This window comes from Hippichthys cyanospilos, chromosome 12 (genome assembly GCF_059441005.1).
Source record: "Hippichthys cyanospilos isolate Australia breed blue-spotted pipefish chromosome 12, RoL_Hcya_1.0, whole genome shotgun sequence".
Taxonomy (NCBI): Eukaryota; Metazoa; Chordata; class Actinopteri; order Syngnathiformes; family Syngnathidae; genus Hippichthys; species Hippichthys cyanospilos.
The window spans coordinates 19468166-19491976 of record NC_142380.1 but is presented as its reverse complement, the minus strand read 5'-3'; the positions used below and the strand labels follow the sequence as shown (position 1 = coordinate 19491976).

The window sequence follows — 23811 nt, the reverse complement described above, 5'->3', positions numbered from 1 at the left end:
TCGCTTTGCTACGTCATCTAATTAAGAAGTTGACGCTCATCACGGCAACGTCGAACGCTATTGCTCTTACAATGTCACAGTCACTATCTCAGTCACGGTGTCAGTCACGGAGTCAGTCACGGAGATGCTATTGGCCGGCGTCACGTCAATCACAGAAATGCCGATATGCTATTGGCCGAACGCCTTTATCTAGCTTGATGGCACAGCTGGTCGGGACGGAAGGAAGGAGAGAAAATGAGTGAAAAACGGAAGGAAGGAATGTTGTGAAGACTTTGCAAACTTTATCTGTTAGACATGGCTTCTAAAATTGCTAGTGGCGGTAAAGGAAGAAGTAAGAGGATGATGACAATAGAAACCAAGCAGGAGATAATAAAAAAAAAAATACGAAGGAGGCGCACGCATGGTTAACCTTGCTCGTGAGTATGGACAAGACTTTCCTTGCCGGGGGACGGACCTCGATCGACAACAAAATGGAGAGGCTTCTTCTATTATGGATTAAAGAGAAGGAAATCGCCGGTGATATGTTCTAGTTTTGAGAAAAGTTCCCGTTTAAGAAAATAAATCAATACATTCATTGGTCTCTGCTCCCCTCCGCCTCCACCCAGCTCAAGTCACGTCGCCCCAAAGGTAAATGTCATTTTTCTTTTGTATATGTTATTTAATTTAACTGTACAGTAGATTATGTTACTCATTTTTAATATGTGTATAAAGTCGTGATGTTTTTACCTAAGGTATTTGCACGCGTTGCACGCATTCACTAATTACCATAGGTTTGGATTGCCCGTCATACGAGCAGTTCAAGTTACGAGCGTAGCCGCTGAACGGATTAAGTTCGTAACACGGGGGCCCACTGTATATATTTACACAACGTTAATAAAACAACATCAAATATCTTATTTTTTAATACAGTCCAAAGTAAATAAATTCAAAAACACTATTAATCATAAAACATTAACATTGCTATAAATCATAAAAAAAAAATCCAAGTTTTACATTTATGAAAAAAGTCAGCTCATTTTTTTTTTTATAGCTTACAAAATCATCCTGTGAGCCAGATTAAACTCATTTACGGGCCAGACCTTGCCCACGGGCCATATGCTTGACACACCTTGTTTAAACGTTCGCCAAATGTTGAGGCGCTTCAAGATTTAAAGTGATTTTTTTTCTTCTGTCTGTCAACGGCAGTAAATAAGTCCACTGCCAGCTAATTAAAAAAAATACAATGGATATTTAACATCTATAACTATTATTGACAGTGAATCAGTTAAGACATAAAAATATGTACTTTGCACTGAGAGTCAGTAAGTCTGCAACCGGGTGGCGATTTATCTACAAAAGATATTTCAGAAAATTTTTGCTTGTATAAAAGAAAGCGCAAGAAAATGTGACTTGTACAAGGGAGAAAAATGTCTTTTGTGTTGGAAAAGACAGGAAGTACTTGCAGCAGGAAGTCCAGGAACATAGATGACCCGAGTACACGGCTCAGCAATGTTTCTCTACTAACATTGCAATTTGCTGGGAAAAAAAAGTGAAAAAGGCGCTCAGTTGCAGTCATCTACTAAACTGTATTCATTCATTCACTGCCACTGATGACCATAAACGTCAAAATTCCATTTTAGCTCGACTGCTATATAAATCAAAAATCCAAGAAAATTAGTTCATTCAAACTTTTTGTTTTCAAACTGTGGTTACAGCAACAGCAACATCATGCCTGCCACACAGACAGAACATGTCTGCACGTTTAGAAACAAGAGAGACATAGTTTCAACATAACCCCCACACACTCATATTGTTAGAATACTGCACCATCACAACTGTAACATGCCTGATTGTGTTTACTGGTGGAGCGTGGTGGAACCCTCTTTGTGGTAAGTGAAATAGCAGTTGAAACTCAAAATCAATACTTAAATAGCATCCTCGCCTCCCTTTATTTCCATGGAGATAGATAGATAAAAATGAGTCTTCGAAAATGCCCTCAAATAGAGGGCAAGGCTCAAGTCTGGAATAAAAATCCCTGCACATGCATCAACAAAAAGACACTACAAAATATCTCACACAACATGTAGATGACTGGTAGGGCGGGGCGATATGGCCTAAAAAAAATCCCGATTCACGATTTAAAACGATTTTCTCCCCCCTACCTAAAATCAATTTGCAGATGACAAAGAAATTGTTCAAAACAAGTTTGAATTTTTTGTTTCCATTTTCCCTTCTGGAGTTAAAGTGATAGTATAAAGAAGCCACACAAAAAAAAAGATGGCAAGCCCTGCCTGCCATTGTAAACAGTGACAATGTAACTTTTCAGTAAGCTTTATCTAGCTCTAAACTGACACAATGCACTCTCAAATTATCTTAAAAGAAATTCAACATAAAAGCATAAGACCCTTGTATGAGGTTGATAAAATAAAGTGCAAACAAAACCTTCAGTTACCTGAACATGTTTTGCAAAATAAAGGTATGGTATGCAAAAAGGTATTTGGTCACTAATTTAATTCCTTGAATAATTTTAACGAAATTAAATATCTGCATCAAATAAAATTAAACATCTTCAGTAAATAGTACCCTTCCATTGAAACAACTGTGAAAATATAACTTTTCAGTAAAGTTTTCTGACAGTGACACAAACATAACATGAAATAAAGTCTATGTGACCGTTTATGATAAAACATTTACAAAAGTTTAACAACTTGGCATTCAGTATCCACGTTACCACGTACCTGGGGTCCAAAGCTTTCAGCAGGTGAATAAACCCCATCTTTTCCACGGTGTATATGGACACCATATCTTTTGCAATATACATTGCGACTGCATCTGTGACAGCCTTCCACAGGGCCCCTTTTTTATCATACAGGATACAGTTTGTAAATGTTTCCAAGACGGTAGGTTGTTTTTTGGTGGAGTTAACGTTACTTGTGCTGCCATGGTCTTGTTCATGTCGTAAAGTGACAGACATACAGTATGCCTCTGTTTAAGGAGCTGAAGTAAATTAGTAGTACTGCTACCTTTGGTAGCAACAGCCTTTAAACAAACTTTGCAGCGAGGTGATGTTTGTTCCTTTCTTCGGAGTGAGATCTCCACCACTTATTGCCATTTTGTTTATGTATTAAGTGCGGGGGGGGGGGCACACTCCGTGCTCTCTGAACTACGAGAGCTCAGCAGGCAACAGAACTGGTGGCGCAAAATAAAATCAGTTTTCATAAAAATAAATCCTCAAAAAGTAAACATTTGAATTAATCGATAACATCGATTTATCGCCCAGCCCTAATGACTGGGGAGGGTCGGTGGGGAAAGTGGGGCCATGATGTCGCCCGCCGGGAGAGGCCAAGTGCAGAGCGTCCTCAAGCGGCAGTCATGACACAAGGTTCAAAAGTGTGAGCAAAATGTAGCTATAGTGTCTTGTACACTAGTCCACAATTTACAGTAGTTTATCATTTTCCTGGTAAACTGGAAGTCTAATGTTTAGTTTCAAGCCTTTCTGAGACATTTCGGACACCCTGCAAATGGAATGATGGCAATCCAAATTTACTATGGCACACATGTAGCTGCTGTCCTTTTTCTGTGCTTTGATGATAAAATAGAAAAGTGTGACAGCCATCTTAGGGAATGTGTAAAGTGCTTACATCACAGCCAGGCCAGCACATTGCCAGCGTCACAGTGACAACTGATTGTCACGTTTATGTCTGAATTTAGCGATTCAGCACGGCATTCCTTCTTCCACAATTTATTAATTTATTACCCAAGTACCAGGTGTCACAATCATAACTCAAAAACTACCTGAATCATGTCTATTAAACTTTAGAAAGGTGTGTGGTCTGATCTAGTAAGAAAACCTTTTATAAACAATGTTGAAATGTGCATCAGTGCCGCCACCTGGACTGGAGTGGAACATTAACTGCTATTGTGGGCACTGTACCTGTATGGCAAGGGAAAATCATGATGATTCAAAGGATCCGTGACTGATCAGAGCCACAGGAGACCACAACCTCCCTAACAAACAAGGGAACAATGTAAAGCTAGCCTCTATCAGTAACTACTTGTTTAAAATGTTCCGTGAGCACACTTGTAAAATATTCAAGGCCTTTCCTAACTTACCGTAATACTCAAAATATAAGAAGCACCTGATGTATAGGTGCACTCTTAATTTCTCATACTGTTATGGTAAGTATTTTAATTAAGAAAAATGCCAATATAAAAATGCACATCTGTGCGTCAAAACTAGGCCTATGTGGCTGATCGATCAATAATTATTGAATAGAGTGGAATAAAAAACAAAAATCTTAATCTTGAAGTTACATGCATACTGTTGGCCTTAATTTTGGGGGGGGGGGAACAGCGGCTCATATATGGGGAATTACGGTAGTTCATTGCTCATACTTGTTATTTTCTATCCTTGCATTTTAATGTTTGAACACAGTCAAACATGGCGTACCCTATTCCAATTTGGGCCACAGCCACTCGGTTACGGCTATGAACTGGGCCACAGCTTTTGGCAAACACCGAAGCAGAAAGTATGTCACCAGATGGACTGGGGGGAAGAAAAGAATCATGTGTGGCTACTTGCTTGTCCTCTTCTCAGATATGTTGCCCCCTTGACCAGCTCAAATGTGCACACGGCTCTTTAAAGATTTGCAAGTTTTTGGCTGATGAGCGTTTACACACACCAGGATAAAAATCTGTACTATTATATTATAATAATCTGTATTATTATTATGTATTATTATTATTATTATAGACAACTTTAAGCTGCAACTTGCCAATGAAAGTCAACTGCCTGACTGATCAGCAAGTGGTGCTCGTTGGGACATTCCTTGTAAAAGTACGGTAATTCCTCAAATAAAGAACACAGCCTTAATTTTAGGGTCAAATTCTGGTGTAGGACACACCAACTGTATGGCGAGAATGTAAAAACTATAGCAAAACAGAATAAATCTTATTTTTTTAAATTCTTCATATTTTCTTGTGTTTGTATCCTTGTTAGATGTTGGTTGCACATTAAATGTATTTCAGACTTCCCACATAGTGAGGGATCAGTGAACGCCGCGCCAGTGTCGATGCAGTTGTTGTTTCCTTTTCCTTGCGACGTGGCTCAAGTTATTTTTGCCATAAATTGTTGAAGTTGCGCACCATCCATCTTCTACCAAGTTTATGATTGTGCGTAGATGCTAAGAGACTGCAATTATTAAACGAGTCAAATGGAATACCTTTCCGTGTTCTCTAACCGGTGCACACAGCTCCATACATTACCACTCTTAATTGAATCAGCTAGAGACATCATAACTGACATGATCTATCCATGACTATCCGCTTTAGTAATATTTCTGCGCGTCAGCAAGGATGAACTCGAATGGTGGTTCACTCTGCTCGCTTCTTTTATTGAAAATATTGCTGTAACAAGCTCATCAAACAGCTGTTAGCTGCAACCAGGCCCGGCGATTGCGTTGGGCGCCCTGTGCATTTGCTCATGGGCGCCAGGCAACTGGGGGCGCACAATAATTTGACACCACCGCACAGCCCTGCCACTAGGGGCATCCCCACACCCGCGCAGCCCCAGTAGTTCAGATCAGCCCCGGAGAAATTATTTGAACATAAACGTTTCAAACCAAGTGGGGCGCAAAACTGACGCTGTGCACGTGAAAAAACAAAAAAAATTAGAAGCACATCCTAAATTAACAAGTTATTTCACGAGTCGCGCCGCTACTAGTGCCGCCGCTGGGGAGGCGCCCGGTGCAGCGTCTGGCGCCAAGCAGCGACTCTTCCCAGTCTGATGAACGGCACGAAATAGCCCGTGAGCTGGAATACTCCAAGATAGTTGAAGACTTTGCTGGAGCCAAGGCAAGAAAAGTCCAATTCTAGGTGAGTCAGTCAACCTGATATTATTGTGCATGTATTTTTGATAAATTAAATGCTGGTAGTTTAGTTTCCCAACAAAGTGTGTCCAGTCGCACTGTGCTTTTCGTTTTTTAACTACTTGCAGACTCAGGCTATAGGGTAGACAGATTCTTTTTTTATTCTATTGTAGCCCTCGGCAGACTGTTGAGTTCCAGTGAAGAATGACTGAGAGAGAAGAGCCAACTGCGTCGCAGATGAAGAAAATTACTATAACCTATAATCACTCACAATGTGAGTCTATGAGCCTAATTAGTCACTTGCTGCAGTTATGTAAAGTAAATTTATTATTTCCTTTTCAAACGGATTCTCTGTTGTTATTTTATCTTTTATAACAGTAAGTGACAACAACACTTTAAATAAACTACAAATTTCCCTGGAGGGGTGGGGGCGCAATGACAGATTTTTGCATGGGGCGCTGAGAGGGCTTGCTCCGGGTTTGGCTGCAACAGGCACTGGGGGCTAACGGACAACTGACGTCTGCCCATTACGGTAATTGTTGTCAGTAAAAATAAGGCAGACATAAAAATGTGCATCTGTGTGTCAAATGGGGCTTATGTTGCTAACGGATCAATCTTCCTTGAAGGGTGTTGAAATAGAAAACAAATAAAATTGTTGAATCAACGTTTATAGGACGCACCCATACTTTTAGCCTTCATATTCAGAAAAAAATGCATCTTAGACTTGGTGAATTACAGTAAGATTGTTTGTCTTGAATATGGGACAGCGGAAGAATGGGTTCTCTCATTTTTGTTTTTAATGTTTCACAAAATCTTTTACAGGCCGGATTAAACCCCCTTTCGTGTCGGATCCGACCCGCGGGGCGTACATTTAACACCCCAGCTTGAGACACTGACTACTTGTTGTTATCTTACAGTTTGGGGGTTGGTGCTTATGTTGTCTTTGAAACTAGTTAGGAACGCCACTGCTCGGTGTACACAAACGTTGTAGCAGCGTTTAAATAATGTCAGTTCATTACATCTATGGGTGACGTACAGAATGACCTGGGTTATATTCTGTAGATGTCAAAACAAATGAGAGTTTGACGCTTTTCCAGGAGGTATTTCAAGGCTGGGAAAAGATGAGGATGGAGGCACCACCTACCCGAGCCAAACGCCTTAGCCACCAACCACGACAGGCTGGACGAGATCTTGGCCCTGCTGAAGTCATAATGCTCAAAGCTCCTTATGGCGGGGACGATGAAGGTCCGCTGAACGCCGCCTTCGTGCGCCGCCTCTCCCATCCTCTCGGCTCCACTGCGGCAGTGACCCGAACGCTAACCGAGGCCGGTCAGGCGCAGCGATTTCTTCCGACTTCTGACATCGCGTCCGTTGGAACTCTAACAAATGTCGCTCTCAGATGAGTGGAAGATCACATCGGTGGGAAATTCTTCCTTACTTGTGGACTTCTCATTCCTCAACTCGAGCGCACCCATGGATTTAACAGCGCTCACGTCAAAAACATTTTCTCTCATAGGAGCGTCGTGCTCATGTTGCTCCTTTTCTTTCTTTTCCTGCCTCGCTCCCTCTTTCCTCGCCCAAGCTGTCCCTGCGTTTTTCCTGACCGAACCGAGCCGAGAAGTCAGTCGACTGCGCATGCTCGATCCACCCACCCAGTCCATCTTCGAAAAATCTCATTCATTTCCATCTTCCGCTCTTATTCTTTGTTGATTTCTTGTTTTTGTCCACATTTCCCAACCCTCTTGGCTTTTAATTAAACATCCAAACATATTTGCGTACCACATTGTGTATTTTTCATGCAAATGAAACGAAAAATGTCGTTGAAATGTTTAAATATCAACCATATGTTTATGCAGTCTACACGGCATAGACAGAATCACTGTTGGAAATCAAAGGAAGTAGTAAATCGCTGGATGCAACAGCCAAATAATTCCAAAAGATAGCGCTGGTGCATCATCAAACGCCACCAAAGAAGACTACAGATATTTGTCCAATTTAGCCTGATTCAGAATTGTTCATCTTGAACCTGCTTATGACCTCTGGATGTCATTATACCTATATTTCATCACCTTTGCATAATACCCACCTAGATCTTGCAAAACAATCTGATTTTTATTGTTTTCTCTTGCAATTGCTACATTTAATTCTGACCTATACTAGTGAGTTGCCGATTATCAGTAAGCATGACCAGAACTCCCTTGCACCAAAAATGTCATGTTTTTGCCATAAACACGCCCACAAAAAGCCACAAAAAACACAATTTTGATGTTTTTCAGTTTTTCCACTGTATCTTCTACACCAGGGGTTCTCAAACTTTTTGGAGTCAGGGATCCCTCAAATTTTCCAAGGACCTCCACTGCATATGTTTGCAGAAACAAAACAAAACAAAAAAATAATAATTTAAGCCAAACCTAAGAGCTCTATTTATTCAGCAACATATTCAATTTGACAAGTATGTTTATTACTGTTCAGCTATACTAAAGTGTAGCAAAAAAAATTGCAAATTGCACGCCTCCTTAAAACAAACCATGTCACTTTCCCCCGAAAAGTTTGCTGCCAATTATTTAGTCAAAAGCATCATTTGCTTTGCTGGCTTCATCGCCGTGTTAGCAAGCAATTGTAACACAAAACATTTTGACAAATTTAAAAATTATTACATTTTAAAAAAATATATTAAACTGGTTGAATTGGTTGCTTTATTGGTTTATTGCTTTATCAGATAATGATAAATGCAGCACCTGCTGCTGTCCGTAATGGAAAACGGTCTAATTCTTACACAATAGCGGACATTATGCTGCAATTCGTGGTGGAGCACATTTGATTAGACCAAGGGTGGGCAACCCAAAATGTTGAAAGAGCCATATAGGACATAAAAAAAAACAAAAAACAACTATGTCTGGAGCCGCAAAAAAATTAAAAGCCTTATAATGAACGCAACACATGCTGTATGTATCTATAATAGCTATATTAGCCTACTATCAAGATGATTAAGTTACCTACGAATACATAATTAGGCTTCATGATTAAATGTTTATTTTTCCTGCAATGCATCCTGTCAAAAATGACGCACCACATGACTACTCTGTTGTGCGAGATCGCCTCAAGTTTAACTTCATGACAATATTAATGAATTATGTTTCATTGCTTTGATGAAATTAAAATAAGCAGATTTTTGACGTTTTTATTTATGGGCATACGAAAAAACAACAAAATGGAACGTGCATAACGTACCCCTTTTCTGGGCAATAAAGTGCAATAAAATGCAGCCTGCATTTATAAAAACAAAACATCAGCACTTAAGTAAAGTTGGCAAGATATTGGCAGATTCGGACTTTCGCGATCAATACCTCTCAGATAAAACGTCGTCGAAACACCAAAGTCACCTTTATGCCTCCTTCGTAACACAGACTACCAGCTACAATGTCAAAAAAAGACATTTGTAAAATATTTAAACCGTTTCTTTCGGTGAAAAGACGCAATTGATCTCTATTAGCAGCAGAGGCTGGGCGAGCGCGCAAGGGACCGTCTGCAAATTACTAGATGAGGAGGGGGAAAAAAACAATAACGCCACAATTTGTGATTATGAATTCAACGAACACATCAAAGACATTAACATAATCATATTGGGACAGTGCTTTTGGATAAAAAAAAAGCGTTTGTTTAATTTTGGATAATTTTTGTACTTAAAAATCATTAATAAACTGTATATTCACCTATAGCTCCAATATTGTTTAATATAAGGAGTCCAAAATCACTGGGCATTCATGACATTTTCATGATCGCACTACAACACTCGTTTTTTAAATAAATTATTTTGATAAATTTTGGGGATTTATTTTAAATGCTTGTTAATCATTTATACCCTCAAAATGAATCAGTGGCTCCCCTTTTTGAGTTGGGGTAAACCCTCCTAAATCACTACAACCATCAATGAAGTACTCCCAATTATGCAACAACTGCTGGTTTTCTAATAAATTCCTTTGCCTAATTTTAAGGATTTTTTAAATGCATATTGACCATAAATTACCAATATATTGATTAATAGCTCTGCTTTTGGTTGAGTTAGGGACTCCAAAATCACCACAGACAACAGTGACACCCCTAGCCTTATGCTACATTCTTTGGTTTTCAAATAAATCCCTCTGCCAAATTTTAAGGATTTTTTTATGATTACTGATCAATATTTACCAATATATTGATCAATAGCTCTGAGTTTGGTTGGGTTAAAGACTCCAAAGTCACCCCACACACCAGTGACATCCCTCCCCTTATGCTACATCCTCTGGTTTTCAAAAAAATCCCTCTGCCTAATTTTAAGGATTTTTTTAAAGATTATTGATCAATAATTACCCATATATTGATCAATAGCTCTGCTGTTGGTTGGGTTAGGGACTCCAAAATCACCACACACATCAGTGGCATCCCTACCCTTAGGCTACATTCTCTGGTTTTCAAATAAATCCCTCTGCCTAATTTTAAGGATTTTTTATGTTTATTGATCAATATTTATCAATATATTGATCAATAGCTCTGCTGTTGGTTGGGTTAGAGACTCCAAAATCACGGCACACAACAGTGGCATACCTCCCCTTAGGCTACATCCTCTGGTTTTCAAATAATACCCTCTGCCTAATTTTAAGGATTTTTTTTATGACTATTGATCAATATTTACACATATATTGCACATATATTGATCAATAGCTCTGAGTTTGGTTGGGTTAGGGATCCCAAAATCACCACACACATCAATGACATACCTCTCCTTATGCTACATCCTCTGGTTTTCAAATATATCCCTCTGCCTAATTTTAAGGATTTTTTATGATTATTGATCAATAATTACCCATATATTGATCAATAGCTCTGCTGTTGGTTGGGTTAGGGACTCCAAAATCACCACACACATCAGTGAGATCTCTCTTCTTATGCTACATTTCCTGGTTTTCAAATAAGTCCCTCTGCCTAATTTTAAGGATTTTTTTATGATTACTGATCAATATTTACACACATATATTGATCAATAGCTCTGCTGTTGGTTCAGTTAGAGATTCCAAAATCACCACACAATTCTGTGACAACCTTCCCCTTATGCTACATGCTCTGGTTTTCAAATAAATCTCTTTTCCAAGTTTTAAGGATTTTTTTATGATTACTGATCAATATTTACCAATATATTGATCAATAGCTCTGCTGTTGGTTCAGTTAGAGATTCCAAAATCACCACACAATTCGGTGACAACCTTCCCCTTATGCTACATTCTCTGGTTTTCAAATAAATCTCTTTTCCAAGTTTTAAGGATTTTTTTATGATTACTGATCAATATTTACCCATATATTGATCAATAGCTCTGTTGTTGGTTGGGTTAGGGACTCCAAAATCACCAAACACATCGGTGGTATCCCACCCCTTATGCTATATTCCCTGGTTTTCAGATTAATCTCTTTGCCTAATTTTAAGGAATTTTTTACTATTATTGATCAATATTTACAAATATATTGATCAATAGCTCTGAGTTTGGTTGGGTTAAAGACTCCAAAGTCACCCCACACATCAGTGACATCTCTACCCTTAGGCTACATTCTCTGGTTTTCAAATAAATCCCTTTGCCTAATTTTTAAGGATTTTTTTTATGTTTATTGATCAATATTTATCAAAATATTGATCAATAGCTCTGCTGTTGGTTGGGTTAAAGACTCCAAAGTCACACCACATATCCGTGACATCCCTCCCCTTAGGCTACATTCTCTGGTTTTCAAATAAATCCCTTTGCCTAATTTTAAGGTATATTTTATCATTATTGATCAATATTTACCCATATATTGATCAATAGCTCTGCTGTTGGTCGGGTTAGGGACTCCAAAATCACCAAACACATTGGTGGTATCCCACCCCTTATGCTACATTCCATGGTTTTCAGATTAATCTCTTTGCCTAATTTTAAGGATTTTTTTATGATTACTGATCAATATATACAAATATATTGATCAATAGCTCTGAGTTTGGTAGGGTTAAAGACTCCAAAGTCACCCCAAACATCAGTGACATCCCTCCCCTTATGCTACATCCTCTGGTTTTCAAATAAATCCCTTTGCCTAATTTTAAGGAATATTTTATCATTATTGATCAATATTTACCCATATATTGATCAATAGCTCTGCTGTTGGTTGGGTTCGGGACTCCAAAATCACCAAACACATCGGTGGTATCCCACCCCTTATGCTACATTCCCTGGTTTTTAAGATTAATCTCTTTGCCTAATTTTAAAGAATTTTTTACTATTATTGATCAATATTTACAAATATATTGATCAATAGCTCTGCTGTTGGTTAGGTCAGAGACTCCAAAATAACCACACACATCAGTGGCATCCCTACCCTTAGGCTACATTCTCTGGTTTTCAAAAAAATCCCTCTGCCAATTTTTAAGGAATTTTTTATGGTTATTGATCAATATTTACCCATATATTGATCAATAGCTCTGTTGTTGATTGGGTTAGGGACTCCAAACTCACCTAACACATTAGTGACATCACTCCTCTTATGCTACATCCTCTGGTTTACAAATAAATCCCTCTGCCTAATTTTAAGGATTTTTTTAATGATTATTGATCAATAATTACCCATATATTGATCAATAGCTCTGCTGTTGGTTGGGTTAGGCACTCCAAAATCACCACACACATCAGTGGCATCCTTACCCTTAGGCTACATTCTCTGGTTTTCAAAAAAATCCCTCTGCCAATTTTTAAGGAATTTTTTTATAGTTATTGATCAATATTTACCCATATATTGATCAATAGCTCTGTTGTTGATTGGGTTAGGGACTCCAAACTCACCTAACACATTAGTGACATCACTTCTCTTATGCTACATCCTCTGGTTTTCAAATAAATCCCTCTGCCTAACTTTAAGGATTTTTTATGATTATTGATCAATATTTACCCATATATTGATCAATAGCTCTGCTGTTGGTTGGGTTAGGGACTCCAAAATCACCACACACATCAGTGACATCTCTCTTCTTATGCTACATTTCCTGGTTTTCAAAAAAGTCCCTCTGCCTAATTTTAAGGATTTTTTTATGATTACTGATCAATATTTACACATATATTGATCAATAGCTCTGAGTTTGTTTGGGTTAAAGACTCCAAAGTCACCCCACATATCCGTGACATCCCTCCCCTTAGGCTACATTCTCTGGTTTTCAAATAAATCCCTTTGCCTAATTTTAAGGAATATTTTATCATTATTGATCAATAATTACCCATATATTGATCAATAGCTCTGCTGTTGGTTGGGTTAGGGACTCCAAAATCACCAAACACATCGGTGGTTCCCCACCCCTTATGCTACATTCCCTGGTTTTCAGATTAATCTCTTTGCCTAATTTTAAAGATTTTTTTACTATTATTGATCAATATTTACAAATATATTGATCAATAGCTCTGAGTTTGGTTGGGTTAAAGACTCCAAAATTCCTGATTTCATTATTGATTGTAACATAACCAACAACATCATATCTTCAGCCATCTTCACTTTATTGAGTTGAATATGACGCAATACCATGCTGTGTTTTCATTTGGTATTTTTTTTCCTCCTCATCCCCAGACAGTTGGTATGGAACCATCTTTTGCATGCTCCACACTGAATCTACACAAAACATGATAAAAGTGTTATCAATATGCATGTTTGTTTCATTGAATTCCTATTTTAATCATGATCTTTCTCATTCTTGTCAAAATTGATAAAATATTCCTTAAAATTAGGCAGAGGGACTTATTTCAAAACCAGGAAATGTAGCCTAATGGGAGGGATGCCACTGATGTGTGTGGTGATTTTGTAGTCCCTAACCCAACCAACAGCCGATCTATTGATCAATATATGTGTAAATATTGATTAATAATGATAAAATATTCTTTAAAAATAGGCAGAGAGAATTATTTGAAAACCAGAGAATGTAGCATAAGGGTAGGGATGCCACTGATGTGTGTGTTGATTTTGGAGTCCCTAACCCAACCAACAGCAGAGCTATTGATCAATATATGGGTAAATATTAATCAATAATATAAAAAAAATCCTTAAAATTTGGGAGATTTATTTGAAAAACAGAGAAGATTGCCTAATGAGAGGGATGCCACTGATGTGTTTGGTGATTTTGGAGTCCCTAACCCAACCAACAGCAGAGCTATTGATCAATATATTGATACATATTGATCAATAAACTTAAAAAAATTCTTAAAAATAGAAAGAGGGCCTTATTTCAAAATCAGTAAATGTAACCTAAGGGGAGGGATACCACCGATGTGTTTGGTGATTTTGGAGTCCCTAACCCAACCAACAGCAGAGCTATTGATCAATATATGGGTAAATATTGATCAATAATGATAAAATATTCCTTAAAATTAGGCAAAGGGATTTATTTGAAAACCAGAAAATGTAGCCTAAGGGGAGGGATGTCACGGATATGTGGTGTGACTTTGGAGTCTTTAACCCAACCAACAGCAGAGCTATTGATCAATATTTTGATAAATATTGATCAATAAACATAAAAATTCCTTAAAAATTAGGCAAAGGGATTTATTTGAAAACCAGAGAATGTAGCCTAAGGGTAAAGATGTCACTGATGTGTGGGGTGACTTTGGAGTCTTTAACCCAACCAAACTCAGAGCTATTGATCAATATATTGATAAATATTGATCAATAAACATAAAAAATTCCTTAAAAAATAGGCAAAGGGATTTATTTGAAAACCAGAGAATGTAGCCTAAGGGTAGAGATGTCACTGATGTGTGGGGTGACTTTGGAGTCTTTAACCCAACCAAACTCAGAGCTATTGATCAATATATTTGTAAATATTGATCAATCATAGTAAAAAATTCCTTAAAATTAGGCAAAGAGATTAATCTGAAAACCAGGGAATGTAGCATAAGGGGTGGGATACCACCGATGTGTTTGGTCATTTTGGAGTCCCTAACCCAACCAACAGCAGAGCTATTGATCAATATATGTGTGTAAATATTGATCAATAATCATAAAAAGATCCTTAAAATTAGGCAGAGGGATTTATTTGAAAACAAGAGCATGTAGCATAAGGGGAGGGATGTCACTGATGTGTGGGGTGACTTTGGAGTCTTTAACCCAACCAAACTCAGAGCTATTGATCAATATATTGGTAAATATTGATCAGTAATCATAAAAAAATCCTTAAAATTTGGCAGAGGGATTTATTAGAAAACCAGCGAATGTAGCATAGGGGGAGGGGTGTCACTGATGTGTGTGGTGATTTTGGAGTCCCTAACCCAATTAACAGCCGAGCTATTGATCAATATATGGGTAAATATTGATCAATAATCATAAAAAAATCCTTATAATTTGGCGAAGGAATTTATTCGAAAACCAGAGAATGTAGCCTAAGGGTAGGGATGCCACTGATGTGTGTGGTGATTTTGGAATCCCTAACCCAACCAACAGCAGAGCTATTGATCAATATATGGGTAATTATTGATCAATAATCATAAAAAAATCCTTAAAAATAGGCAGAGTGATTTATTTGAAAACCAGAGGATGTAGCATAAGGAGAGGAATGTCACTAATGTGTTTGGTGAGTTTGGAGTCCCTAACCCAATCAACAGCAGAGCTATTGATCAATATATGGGTAAATATTGATCAATAATGACAAAATATTCCTTAAAATTAGGCAAAGGGATTTATTTGAAAACCAGAGAATGTAGCCTAAGGGTAAGGATGCCACTGATGTGTGTGGTGATTTTGGAGTCCCTAACCCAACCAACAGCAGAGCTATTGATCAATATATGGGTAAATATTAATCAATAATATAAAAAAAATCCTTAAAATTTGGCAAAGAGATTTATTTGAAAAACAGAGAAGGTAGCCTAATGAGAGGGATGCCACTGATGTGTTTGGTGATTTTGGAGTGTCTAACCTAACCAACAGCAGAGTTATTGATCAATATATGGGTAAATTTTGATCAATAATGATAAAATAATCCTTAAAATTAGGCAAAAGGATTTATTTGAAAACCAGAGAATGTAGCCTAAGGGTAGAGATGTCACTGATGTGTGGGGTGACTTTGGAGTCTTTAACCCAACCAAACTCAGAGCTATTGATCAATATATTTGTAAATATTGATCAATAATAGTAAAAAATTCCTTAAAATTAGGAAAAGAGATTAATCTGAAAACCAGGGAATGTAGCATAAGGGGTGGGATACCACCGATGTGTTTGGTGATTTTGGAGTGCCTAACCCAACCAACAGCAGAGCTATTGATCAATATATGTGTAAATATTGATCAGTAATCATAAAAAAATCCTTAAAGTTAGGCAGAGGGATTTATTTGAAAACCAGAGGATGTAGCATAAGAGGAGTGATGTCACTAATGTGTTAGGTGAGTTTGGAGTCCCTAACCCAATCAACAACAGAGCTATTGACCAATATATGGGTAAATATTGATCAATAACCATAAAAAATTCCTTAAAAATTGGCAGAGGGATTTTTTTGAAAACCAGAGAATGTAGCCTAAGGGTAAGGATGCCACTGATGTGTGTGGTGATTTTGGAGTGCCTAACCCAACCAACAGCAGAGCTATTGATCAATATATGGGTAATTATTGATCAATAATCATTAAAAAAATCCTTAAAATTAGGCAGAGGGATTTTTTTGAAAACCAGAGGATGTAGCATAAGGGGAGGGATGTCACTGATGTGTGGGGTGACTTTGGAGTCTTTAACCCAACCAAACTCAGAGCTATTGATCAATATATTGGTAAATATTGATCAGTAATCATAAAAAAATCCTTAAAATTTGGCAGAGGGATTTATTTGAAAACCAGGAAATGTAGCGTAAGAAGAGAGATGTCACTGATGTGTGTGGTGATTTTGGAATCCCTAACCCAATCAACAGCAGAGCTATTGATCAATATATGGGTAATTATTGATCAATAATCATAAAAAAAATCCTTAAAATTAGGCAGAGGGATTTTTTTTTGAAAACCAGAGGATGTAGCATAAGGGGAGGGATGTCACTGATGTGTGTGGTGATTTTGGAGTCTCTAACCCAACCAACAGCAGAGCTATTGATCAATATATGGTTAAATATTGATCAATAATGATAAAATATTCCTTAAAATTAAGCAAAGGGATTTATTTGAAATCCAGAGGATGTAGCATAAGGGAAGGGATGTCACTGATGTGTTTGGTTATTTTGGAGTCCCTAAATCAATCAACAGCCGAATTATTGATTAATATATTGATACATATTGATCAATAAACTTAAAAAAATTCTTAAAAATAGGAAGAGGGCCTTATTTCAAAATCAGTAAATGTAGCCTAAGGGGAGGGATGCCACTGATGTGTGTGGTGATTTTGGAGTCCCTAACCCAATCAACAACAGAGCTATTGATCAATATATGGGTAAATATTGATCAATAACTATAAAAAATTCCAGGGATTTTTTTGGATATTGGCAGATTAGGACTTTCGCGATCAATACCTCTCATATAAAACGTCGTCGAAACACCAAAGTTGCCTTTATGCCTCGTTCATAACACGGACTACCAGCTACAATGTCAAAAAAAGACATTTGTAAAATATTTAAACCGTTTCTTTCGGTGAAAAGATGCAATTGATCTCTATGAGCAGCAGAGGCTGGGCGAGTGCGCAAGGGACCGTCTGCAAGTTACTAGATGAAGAGGGGAAAAAAAAAACAATAACGCCACAATTCGTGATTATGAATTCAACGAACACATCAAAGACATTAACATAATCATATTGGGAAAGTGCTTTTGGATAAAAAAAAAAAAGCGTTTGTTTAATTTTGGACAATGTTTGTACTTAAAAATCATTAATAAACTGAATATTCATCTATAGCTCCAATATTGTTTAATATAAGGAGTCCAAAATCACTGGGCACATTCATGACATTTTCATGATCACACTACAACACTCGTTTTTTCAGTGAATTATTTTGATAAATTTGGGGGATTTATTTGAAATGCTTGTTAATCATTTATACCCTCAAAATGAATCACTGGCTCCCCTTTTTGAGTTGGGGTAAACACTCCGAAATCACTACAACCATCAATGAAGTACTCCCAATTATGGTACAACTGCTGGTTTTCTAATAAATTCCTTTGCCTTATTTTAAGTATTTTTTTAAATGTATATTGACCATAATTTACCAATATATTGATCAATAGCTTTGCTGCTGGTTGGGTTAGGGACGCCAAAATCACCATCACCACACACATCAGTGACATGCCCCCCCCCCCCCCCCTTATGCTACATCCTCTGGTTTTCAAATAAATCCCTCTACCTAATTTTAAGGATTTTATTTATGATTATTGATCAATATTTAACCATATATTGATCAATAGCTCTGCTGTTGGTTGGGTTAGGGACACCAAAATCACCACACACATCAGTGGCATTCCTCCCCTTAGGCTACATCTTATGGTTTTCAAATAAATCCCTCTGCCTAATTTTAAGGATTTTTTTTATGATTATTGATCAATATTTACACATATTGATCAATAGCTCTGAGTTTGGTTGGGTTAGGGACTCCAAATTCACCACACACATCATTGACACCCCTCCCCTTCTGCTACATCCTCTGGTTTTCAAATAAATCCCTCTGCCTAATTTTAAGGATTTTTTATGATTATTGATCAATATTTACACATATATTGATCAATAGCTCTTCTGTTGGTTGGATTCGAGACTCCAAAATCACCACACACATCAGTGACACCCCTCCCCTTATGCTACATCCTCTGGTTTTCGAATAAATTCCTCTGTCTAGTTTTCAGGATATTATTTATGATTATTGATCAATATTTACACATATATTGATCAATAGCTCTGCTGTTGGTTGGGTTAGGGACTCCAAAATCACCACACTCATCGGTGGCATCCCTCCCCTTATGCTACATTCCTTGGTTTTGAAATAAATCCCTCTGCCTATTTTTAAGGATTTTTTTATTATTATTGAGCAATAATTACACATATATTGCTCAATAACTTTGCTGTTGGTTGGGTTAGGGACTCCAAAATCACCACACACATCAGTGACATCCCTCCCCTTATGCTACATTCCTTGGTTTTCAAATAAATCCCTCTGCCTATTTTTAGGATTTTTTTATGTTTATTGATCAATATTAAATAAACCCCTTTGCCTAATTTTAAGGAATATTTTATCATTATTGATTAATATTTACCCATATACTGATCAATAGCTCTGCTGTTGGTTGAGTTACAGACTCCAAAATCCCCAAACACATCAGTGACCTTCCTCCCTTCATGCTACATTCTTTGGTTTTCAAATAAATCCCTCTGCCTATTTTTAAGGATCTTTTTATTATTATTGATCAATAATTACCCATATTAACCCAACCAAACTCAGCGCATTTCAAATAAATCCCCAAAATTTATCAAAATAATTTACTTAAAAAACGAGTGTTGTAGTGTGATCATGAAAATGTCATGAATGTGCCCAGTGATTTTGGACTCCTTTTATTAAACAATATTGGAGCTATAGATGAATATTCAGTTTATTAATGATTTTTAAGTACAAAAATTCTCCAAAATTAAACAAACACTTTTTTATCCAAAAGCACTCTCCCAATATTATTATGTCAATGTCTTTGATGTGTTCGTTGAATTCATAATCACGAATTGTGGCGTTAGTTTTTTTTTTCCCCTCTTCAGCCAGTAATTTGTAGATGGTCCCTTGCGCACTCGCCCAGCCTCTGCTGCTCATAGAGATCAATTGCGTCTTTTCACCGAAAGAAACGGTTTAAATATGGTTTACAAATGTCTTTTTTTGACATTGTAGCTGGTAGTCCGTGTTATGAACGAGGCATAAAGGCGACTTTGGTGTTTCGACGACGTGTTGTCTGAGAGTTATTGATCGCGAAAGTCCGAATTTGCCAATATCTTGCCAACTTTACCTAAGTACGTTTTATTATCTCCCGGGTTGCAACGAAACTTGCGGCAGTCGTGGAGTTTGGAGATGCAATCCACTTCTTAAATATATTTTTGGGCTCCTCTAATTTCTGCAGAAGTAATGCAATCGCACTTGTACTCTCATTGCCAACTGCTTACTCGGCTGCAAATGTAGGACCCCTTCCCTGAAAATGTCGTTCTACATTGCTCTTTTCGTTATGTGACACCTTCTCGCCACAGAGCAAACATTCGGGTAGTACTTCCGCATTGACAATGAATGCAAATGATTCGGTCAAGAAATGTTGAATCCTCTGTTTTCCTCACCTATTTTACTCTTTTTCCCTTTGGAATGCATGGCCCATCACAGCCGCCGGTTTGTTTACAACGGCGGTTTTGTAAAAAATATTTTTAAATTCCACCCACCCCCCCCCCCCCCAATGTTTTTTTTTTCTGATTGAATAATCGTATGGGGGGTGGGGGGGGGGGGGGGGGGGGTTATGTATATATTTGCAAATATATGTTTTTTGCACACTCGTCGGGCCTGCTGTAAAATTTGATATTTTGGTGTTTTCATACATAAAATCTAAAACATTGATTTTTAGCGTCACCTAGAGTCAAACAATACTGGGTCATGGCCTGTTTCAGCTAGACCATTGAAATTTTTTTAGGTATATGTAGGACCTCAAGACCTACAAAAAAGATAAGAGCACCATATGCTAGGATGTACACAACCAGAGTTATGAATTTTTTTATGTGCCTTTTTGGACCATTTTCTGGATGTCGGCAGGTACCAAACTCCTCTTAATATCTCTTAAACGGTTGACCCGATCAACTTCAAATTTGGCGTGCTCTATTATCAGACATAGGGCCACAACTGGGCAACATTTTGTGAAGATCGGCCAACATATATGATGGGGGCGAGGCTTCAAAATATGTGTTTCAAATTTCCTTCACCATGAGTGACAGAAACCTTACTACCTCCAATGTGCAAGCTTCGAAAAATCTGAAACTTTACAGAAAATTTACTTGTCACTGCCTTAAAACACCTGCATGATAAATTTTACGATATTGTGATAAAGGTGGTGGTCTGTTCGCCACCTCAAAGTCGGATGTTTCCCCAAATCTTTAAAAGTTGCTGTAATTGAACCCAAATGATGGTAAAACTGCAGCCAGTTCTGACCCGTTTGACCTAGAGTTACGAATTATGCATACGTAGGACCTCAAGACCTACAAAACCATCATAGCGCGCCATATGCTAGGATGTACAGAACCAGAGCTATCAACTTTTGAATGTGCCATTTGGCCCGTTTTTGTACATTTTTCGGTACTGAAACCCTTGATTTGATCAACTTCACATTTGCCGTGCTCTATTATCTGGCATAGGGGCACAACTGGGCAAAATTTTGTGAAGATCAGCCAACATATATGATGGCGGCGGGGCTTAAAAATATGTGTTTCAAATTTCCTTCGCCGTGAGTGACAAAAATTAATTCTTGCACTGTGCAAATCCTGTTTGAGCTAATTAACTGAAAATTGGCCAGAATAGCGTTGAAGCTGTCACGGGGGTTCGCAGCAGGTGTGAAGGCCGGCGTGGTTGCGGGGGAGGAGGACCCAAAAGCAGGGGGGCGTCGAGACAGGGGCTTGATGAATTCCATATTTATTAACAACGAACGGGAACAAAAGCGGGAAAAACAGGACGGCAAAAACTAAGGGTGCAGGCAGGCTGGAAAAACAAGAAAAAAAAAACTACGGGCAGGCTGGCAGGAAAACACGGAGCTAATGGACGAGACGGGACTACAAGACGACAATATGATAGAGACAATGACAATGATCCAACACAGGCTGAAACAAAAACTCTGCTTAAATACACTCACAAACTAATCAGACTAATGCATGGCAGCTGGGCAGGGAACAATAGGCTAAGGGAGTGGATTGGAGGACACACGAGGGGCAGGTAACATGGACAGGTGGACTAAATCAAAATTAACGCAGGGAGACATGAGAGGAGCAGGAGCACATATGAAAACAGAAAGGAACAGAACCCCTCAAAATAAACCCAAAATAAACAAAAATAGTCCAAAGGCACCCCTGGTGCCAAACTGGATGCACCCGAGGGGGAAAGTCCGGAGGACGACCCAGTCGGCAGAGCAGGGCGAGTCAGGCATGCGACCCGGTCTCCAGAGCAGAAGAGCCCGGCGGGGCGAGTCAGGAAGGCGACCCGATCGCCAGACGTGAGGAGCCCGGCGAGGCGAATCAGGCGGGCGGCCCGGACGCCAGAGCAGATGCGCCCGGCGGGCCGAGTCAGGCTGGCGACCTGGGCGCCCGATGGCAAACAACAAGCAACCCCAGGTAGGCTTGCATCCCAGTCGCCCCTGGAGATCGGCAGGAGGGGGCGTCGGCAGGGCGCCGTCAGGCGGGAGCGGAGGCGTCGGCAGGGCACTGTCAGGCGGGAGCGGAGGCGTCGGCAAGACGGCGTCAGGCGGGAGCGGAGGCGTCGGCAGGACGCCGTCAGGAGGGAACGGAGGCGTCGGCTGGACGCTGTCAGGCTGAAGCGGAGGCGTCGGCTGGACGCCGTCAGGCTGGAGCGGAGGCGTTGGCTGGACGCCGTCAGGCAGGAGCGGAGGCGTCGGCTGGACGCCGTCAGGCAGGAGCGGAGGCGTTGGCTGGACGCCGTCAGGCAGGAGCGGAGGCATCGGCTGGACGCCGTCAGGCAGGAGCAGAGGCGTCGGCTGGACGCCATCGAGCAGGAGTGGAGGCGTCGTCGGGGCGCCGTCAGGGAACATCCACTGGGTACAGGCCACAGACACGAGTGAGAGCACGAGACTTACCTGGGACAGGGGCGACCACGGGACATAACCCCTCAAAATAAACCCTTAACCCAAAATCCAACAAACCATGACAAATACGAACAAAGTTGCTGTAAATGGACCCAGATGGTCTTTTCTTTTCAAAATTCTGTATAGTTGATGGTAGTTTACACACCTACTAAAATAGACCCCATTATGGCTTGCCGGACTTGGGGGAGGGGGGAGGTAGTCCTCCCTCCGTTAGGGGGCAGTGTTTCAATAAGTACATAGTCTCTCTATAGTGGGGCGGGCACTAGGACCATGTCTCTCATCCAGTAGACATGTTGCAATGAACCTTTGATGCTTTGAACCTGTTGGCTTTGTCTTTGCCGATTTGAACAGTGTTGTAACAGTTTTGTGCCACATTCCACACAGAGGCATGTTTATGTGTTAGCGGTTTTGAAGTTTTTGTGAATTGTCAGATCTCCCTCATAATTACTCGAAATGATGCTAAGTCCAAAATGATGTATAAACACAAATATTAACAAAAAGTCAAGGTTACCATCATTTTTATGTTTCTATTTACTCTGTTTTTCCTGTTTAATTGGCGACAAAACAAAAATATAGCTATTTTTTTTGTTATGTACTTTGTTGAGCTTGTCAAAGGTAATATCAATGATTTTTTTTTCTGACATAATGGCCGTGGCCTATACAGCAGTGGTCTTTATGATGATTTATCATAACAAGAAATGCTGCTGTAAATTGACCCAGATGATCTCATCTTGTCGCGATTTCACACATTGAATGAAAGTCCATTCCTACAGACATCAACAAACTTACATTCCATTGTAGTGCTAGAATCACCTTGTGGCCGAAAATAATATAATACAATTTTTTCTATTCCATTTACTTAGTTGCGCCCGCCGAACAAATGCTAATGAAGGTTTGACCTTTTCATTGACTTCTACTGTTCACTGCATCAGCCACGGCGCACTCAAACATACACGCACTACGAGGGCTCGTTATAGCTGCTTGCAGCTCTAGTTTTTAAACTTGTAAACGCCTTTTATGTAACCCTTGTATTAAAACGTGAAGGAGAGCCCAAAGACAACGGAAGACCTTAGTGCTCTCTCCCTCTTTTGCAAAAGATCTTTTTGACTGAGAGTCTTGGCTCTCCAGTCTCTCTTTATTGATAACGCTGACATTTTCCACTTTTGATG

At 39.0% G+C, this 23811-nt stretch overlaps 1 protein-coding gene across 2 annotated transcripts in view; it reads right to left on the bottom strand.

Moving 5' to 3' along the window:
• Nucleotides 1–7439, bottom strand: part of LOC148415237 (calmodulin-regulated spectrin-associated protein 2-like) — a 61250-nt gene extending 53811 nt beyond the window's left edge. For both annotated transcript variants that reach the window (XM_088429013.1, XM_088429014.1), the window contains exon 1: nt 6991–7439. In XM_088429013.1, coding sequence (XP_088285139.1) covers nt 6991–7129 — 139 coding nt within the window. In that variant the 5' untranslated portion in view covers nt 7130–7439. The remainder of the gene's footprint in view (nt 1–6990) is intronic.
• Nucleotides 7440–23811: the final 16372 nt, after the last annotated feature.